Raw genomic sequence first — 6,560 nt, 5'->3', positions numbered from 1 at the left:
GAATGGTTGTAGTACACTTTGTGTAACAATAGTGGTGATGTTTTGAAGTAATGTCATAGGTGATACCATGAAGCAGTTAGTGAAGGTTTCTAGTCAAAAATGAAGCTCTCTTTGAAACCTGAGAAGTTGGTCATAAGAAATATGACCTGCTGCTGAAAGCAAGTTTGTGTCCTTACAAAATCACTGGACATAAGTGAAAGATAGGGAGGAAATGGATTTAAATTCTTTAAACTGCGACTCTTCAAAAGTAATTTTTACCTGAAAGCGACAAAATAAGTGTATTATTATTTCAGTGCTTTTTTGTTCTACAGGATTGTGATCATCAACACTGTTTATATAGAACATCCCAGATACACAGGATCCCCCAAGTACATCACAAACCATCTTGTCTTTCATGTGCATGCAAGTGAGCTTTGAAATCAAGCAAGGCTTCGTATTAAAAAATATCATATATAAAATTGGATAATTACATAGGTTTAAAATAAAAGTAGCTCACAAGATGTGCATTTGCTAAGCTGACTTGTTCTAAAGCAAACTTATATTACATTTCATTTTGACTCATAGAAATTTGAGTATTAGTAATTTCTCATGCTTTAGTAATAAGATCCAGGTAGCAAGAGCTGCAGATCAGAAGGTGCCAAGAATGGTCACGAGTGAGGAAAGCTCTAGGCTGGGTCAGATTTGCTGCCTTCAGCAAAACTATTGCACCTCTTAGCCCCTGTAAGAGAGGTTCTATGTTTAGTCACCTATTCTCCTGACTATAGTTTTGCAAGTTTTCTGCATTTTTTTATTACGCTTTTTGCAGATCTCTAGTTCCTTAAAGTCAAGGTAAGTGAGAAGGAATCACGTTTACTCTGATTTTAGCAATGAAGCCAGTAGTTGGCTTGGGACCGTTACGGAACCGGGTAGATGTGCCATCTGATGGTGGACAGAGAAGCCTATTTTCTGTTGGTTTTCAGAGAGGTAGAATGTCACATCAAGCCTTTTAAATATCACAGAAGTAAAGTGCTAGATATAATTCACAAATATCTTTTGAGCATGAAATATATAAACTATCTTTGTCTTCCTTTTGACTTGAGAAGTTGCTTTTAAGCCTGCTATGTAATTCAGAATTTGGAGCTTTTTTACTTTCAAGAGTAGGCTTTACTGACATTTCTTCCGTCTTCAGTGTTTCGTGTTTTCCTTTTTAATCCAGGAACACAAGAAGCCATTGCAATGTGTCTGCATGTAGAGACAAAACAAGCTGTCAATGAAACCTTGTGTGACAGTTCCAAGAGACCACCACCAATGACTCGTACTTGCAATATGAAGCTTTGCCCTCCGAGGTACGCTGTAATAGTGAAATCAAACTGTGGCAAAGAAATGGTTAATATAACTTACATAAACATTGGCTTTCTCAGAAGGGGTTCAGATTGCAGGACTGTGGTCTTGCTTTGGGATGAAATTTCACTACTTCTGCCTTTAACAAGGTTGTGGGGTTGGGATTTTTTTTGGTCTTGTTCACTCCTTTTCCACTCTTCACATCTCACTAATAAAATAGGGAACATTTTCTGAAATAAATTTCTTCTTGTAGATGATTGCCAGAGTTGAAAAAACAGCCTTAACTCTTCTAGTGGTACATGGAAAATTTTAGGGCAATTTCACAAAAAAAAAAAACCCAGAGAGTACTTGCTTTCTATCATTACTGAATGAAAAAAAAAGTGAAATTATTTAAAGTTATTTTAATTTCATGCTTATTTAGTAGCCCCATATAGTTGTTATGGCTTCTTATGTTTATTTGGAGATTCTGGGAAAGAACAAACCCAGTCCAAATCCAAGAAAACCTGGCTACTTTGGTCACTTGAAAGGGCCGTATGTGAAATTTTGACATGCACTGCCTTATTTACCCACTTTTGATCTCTGACATCCCTGATCCTTTGCATATTGTTTCTACGTGTTTGCAGAAACCTTCTTTTGCAAAGCGTAGGGAAGAAGTTAACAGGAACAGGATGTTTTATATATACACATTTAAAGGAAGTATATATATACATTTAAAGGAAGTTTTGTAAATGTAAGAAAGGTCTATTTACATATTTATATTTATAGACGTAAACATCAGCAGGTTGCCAACAGGCTGTTTTTTTTATGAGGAGCATTCTGAAAGTAAATGCTGGAGTTGAATTTGTCTGGAAATGACCTTTTGTTACTTTATTGTGAATAACATCTGTGTTTCCTTGTTACCTGCAAGTTTATAAATCTAGTTTATAATTTTGCATTACAAGCCAAACCAAAGGGATGTTTTAGCCATCTATAACTCATCCATACCTATGCCTTCCATTATTTTTTTGCTCGCATCTGTTTGGGTATGATTGCTGCCTCTCCAGTCTGAGGCAAGTTGCTAAAATGTGGACTTTTGGCTTTGTTGTTGGAGCAGGTGGCAAAGCGGTCCCTGGAGACGCTGCTCGGCTACGTGTGGGGTTGGGATACAGACCAGAGATGTGTACTGCCAGCAGCCGGGAGGATCTGCTCTTGCTGCTGAAGAGTGCAAAGACAAAAAGCCTCATTCTTTACAAGCTTGTAACCAGATTGATTGTCCCCCTGTTTGGCACGTTGAGGAATGGCAGCAGGTATGACTGGCTTACAGAAGTAGTTTAAATGTGGCGATGGACTTGAAATTCTCTAGCTGGAATAACACGGAAGGTAGCTCCTAACCTTTGGTATGTAAGTGTTTCCATCGATTTCATTAGAATGATCCAGGGTCAAAAATAATGCTTTTGATTACTATGCCAGTGGGTAGTCACAGGATGAGGTGGAAAGTCCTTTTTAAGATTTCAGAAGCCTGGATACTCCAGACATCACCTCTCTTTCTGTGCTCTGCAAAGGCAGTAACTTGCTTTTGCAGATATTGCTTCAATTTTTTTTGTCTCAAGGACAAAGTTTCCTAAACTCCCACCAGGTGTATTGACTTATGTGGGACATAGGCAGATCTATGTGCAAGATGCATGTTTTTCTTTAAGATTTCTACTACTTAATTGCATTCATGTGGTGTGACTTTTTAACTTAGTAGTTCGGTTCTCATCTTAATGTTAGTTAAACATTTTTAACAGAAGAATTTTCTACGTGCTGCTTGCTTTTTAATTGAAAATAAACGTCAGTTTTCAAGGGGGCATAATGGGGTGGGCTGAGCTTACAATGTCTGCGTACGATAACAATGTGATGGGTGAGCTCAGGTGTCCATGCAGGTGTACAAGCTATGTTCTCTTCTCCTTAGTGTTCACGTACTTGTGGAGGAGGGATTCAAACTCGCAAAGTGTACTGTAAGCAGCTGTTGACGGATGGAAGTTTCCTGAAACATTCTGATGACACCTGCCAGGAGCCTAAATTGCCAACCAGTAAACCATGTGCAAAAGTTGATTGTCCTCCTCAGCTAGTCGTAGGCGAATGGTCCAAGGTAAGCAGCCCCCAACAAGGGTTAACCAAAACTTTCAATTGCAACATGAGCTCTAGAGATTTGTGCTTGGGTGAATAAAAGCAATAAATTCACAGGGTAGCTGAAGGTTTCGCAAGGCACATGCTTGGACTAAACTGTGCATATAGTTGCTGTGCATCCCTGCCTACAACCAGACTGATCACATCCTCCTTCCTCAGCTGTGTTTGAGTTGCTGAAGGACAGGTTATAATACATTGCATGCATTCTACCAGACTTGTTTAACTATCAATTATTTCATAGTATGGCTTCCAAAAAGCAAATCTCTGCATTATTGTGGAATATTTCCTCATTCTTTCCCATTTAATACGAACTTGCTACCACTCCCTGTTCAAAAAGATTTATAAAAGTGAATTTAGAAGCTGCAACTAAAAGTTCGTGCGACACAAACTAGGAGAAGGGGCTGAGAGACTTGACACAGACTGTTTGGAACATGCTGAATTGTTTCTCTTAGGTACTAGATCTCATAGCTCCGTTCTGCCTGTGGTTGGACATAAAGAAATACTGTCGTGTTATTTTAATTGTTCCTGAGTTGCTTGCTGGAACAAATTATCTATCTTGTATTCTTATTGCTTGGAAAAGTGGAGAGAGTTCAATGTCTGGATAACACAAGGATACATATGAAGTAGAGTATGTGCACTCTCAGAAGGAAAAAAAAAACCAACAAACTAGTTTAAAATTAGCATATGTGGTGTGGGACACCAGTTTAGCTTGACTGCATCCTTCCTTTCACAGTGCTCAGTAAGCTGTGGAGTTGGAATCCAGAGAAGGAAACTTGCCTGCCAAAACCTAACAGCAAAGGGCCAATATGTCACATTAAATGGATCAATGTGTAGTGGTCTGTCTCCTTCACTGCTTGTAAGGTCTTGTCAGATGAATGCCTGCAAGAGTAAGTATGTTACTTTATGTGGTTTCTTGCATTTGGAATGATCTGTTTATAAAGGAAAATCTGTATACAGGTTAATTCACTCATCTCCCTATACTTTCACAACATTGCTTATCTGGCATAAACTGAATGTCATAATTACTAGACCAGTAACAACAGGATTGTTTTTAAAATTTTTCTTGCCAGTCAGAAATAAAGGTTATGATCTCAAGAAGTAGTTTTTGAATACACTTTAGTGGTACATTCCTCTCACCCTCATACTTACCTACAATTGATCTGATTTTTCCTTTATCCTTTGTGCTATCCCAACTGCAGGGAAAAAAAAAAAAAAGCCCAAAAAACTGTAAATTGAGTATAAATTACAAAGGACATTAGAAAAGATAAGAATCCAGTTCTGGCTTGTCTTTTCACTGTACATTTGTATTACACTAGACATTTTGCTTAGTATGGTGGAATTCAAAACCTGAAACTCTGTGCCAGTGATAACTTTAGGTATAATTTCTATCTTTCCTTGTAGCAATGAGAATCCCAGTCTCATGAGCTTTGCAGCAAGTGATGACAGTACAGACAGTCTTCAAAAAATCCAGTATTTTATTACTGTCTATATAAGAATCTTCTCAGAAAGATTGTCTGTAGGAACTGTATAATTTGGGCACCGTCAGATTATGATACTGATGGTAATTGCACTAAGTGCATGTGTGTAGCATCAATGGAAATACCGTACTGGTAGAGAATATGTTCAATTGCATACAGTAATAGAGAACGGGCAGTTCTAAATGCAGGTTCCTTATGTCTGATCCTGTGCTCTCCTTCCTTTATAAACGAGGGTATTACTTTGTAGGTTTGGGGAGCAGGGTGCTGAAAAGAAAAAAAGGAGAGTTTTTGGTTTTGAGGTGGGGGAAAACCAAAAGCCTTCATGAGCGGCCTGGTTTTGATCACAGATCACAGAGATAAACATATTTTGACCCAATTTATAGTGCTGTCAAGAAATAGCTACTTTATATGTTTTGAAGCTTTGCTTTAGAAATTATTCACAAAACAAAATAAGAAATATAATAATTACTGATTCATACATAATATGAAACTTCTTTTCCTGGCCTGTGTTTCAGATTAACATGCCAAAATCCCGAGGTTCAAAACTCCACTTAAATAAAGCCCTGTGGACTTTCAGGAATGTCCTTGGCATAAGGTTTAATAAAATATTTTGAGCTGCATATCTATCTGAATTTAATTAATTGTGGATAGTTGAATGGCAGTGTAGCTGGTTTGCAAATTGCTTAGCACAGACTGATATTAAAGTTACATTGTCAGCTTCCACCACAGTGCCAAGAAAGCAGGACAGTGGACTGCAGGGGAATGCGATTGTACTGAACGGGGTGCAGATCAAAGTCTTACAAGAGAATCACTGTCCTCTCCCTTCATCGCCGCAACTGCCTGGAACAAGGGAGCCCTTGCGCCTCGGATCTGCCTGGCAATTCCCCAGCTAGGCAACAGGAGGGCAAGGGGAGGCGAGAGACACGTCTGTACCCATAGTTCCAGTTTGGGTGTTGCAGCGGCAGCCAGGGCAGCAGCAGCCCCAGGCTTTGGATTCACAGGAGCATGCGGGAGGCATCTCCTCCTCCTGCACCCATGGGTTCAGGCTGGGAGGAAGGGGGAGTGAATAGAAGGCAGGAATGTAGCATGGCCCTGGGCTGGGCAGGTGGTGAGCTACGGAGTGACGCGGACTCAGTGAAGAGTAGTGTAATGCGTAGCATGCGTGCTGTCGGGGGCTCTTGCCTTTGGGAGCAGTGTTTCTGGATGTGCCTCCTCAAGATTATGCTTGTGTGGCTCAGATGAGCTCCTTCTTTATTACTGTCTCATGACAGTGCTGAGGCTTTTCAAACTTAATCTTTTGCCCTGGGACTAGTAATCGTAGCTGTTTTCTATTTAATAAGCCCTATTAAATCAGAAACATTCTTGACTGTGGGCTCTGAGAAATAGGAAATAACACCAGTCTAGCCCTGAGGTCACCAGGACCCGACGCCCAGCTAAAGCTGTAGAAGGACCATTAGAGGTCATAGATGCAGATGGATTTGTACCAGGTGATAATGAGGTCCAATGGTTCCAGTACAATCTAATCCTTAAGCAAGATTTACCTTGTAGAAAAAAAACCTCTCCCAAACAGTCCGTTACCTCAGCAGCTGCAAGATTGGATGATACTAAGGATCC

General features: G+C 39.7%; 1 protein-coding gene across 1 annotated transcript in view; it reads left to right on the top strand.

The window, feature by feature from the left end:
* Positions 1–6,560, top strand: part of ADAMTSL3 (ADAMTS-like 3) — a 183,058-nt gene that overhangs the window by 146,359 nt on the left and 30,139 nt on the right. The window contains exons 17-20 of the mRNA XM_009886113.1: positions 1,196–1,325; positions 2,414–2,606; positions 3,251–3,430; positions 4,202–4,355. Of these exons, the coding sequence (XP_009884415.1) occupies positions 1,196–1,325; positions 2,414–2,606; positions 3,251–3,430; positions 4,202–4,355 (657 nt within the window). The remainder of the gene's footprint in view (positions 1–1,195; positions 1,326–2,413; positions 2,607–3,250; positions 3,431–4,201; positions 4,356–6,560) is intronic.

This window comes from Charadrius vociferus, unplaced genomic scaffold (assembly GCF_000708025.1).
Source record: "Charadrius vociferus isolate BGI_N301 unplaced genomic scaffold, ASM70802v2 scaffold365, whole genome shotgun sequence".
In the NCBI taxonomy this organism is placed as follows: domain Eukaryota; kingdom Metazoa; phylum Chordata; class Aves; order Charadriiformes; family Charadriidae; genus Charadrius; species Charadrius vociferus.
Note: the sequence above shows the minus strand (reverse complement) of the source record. Positions and strands in the feature narration are given on the sequence as shown.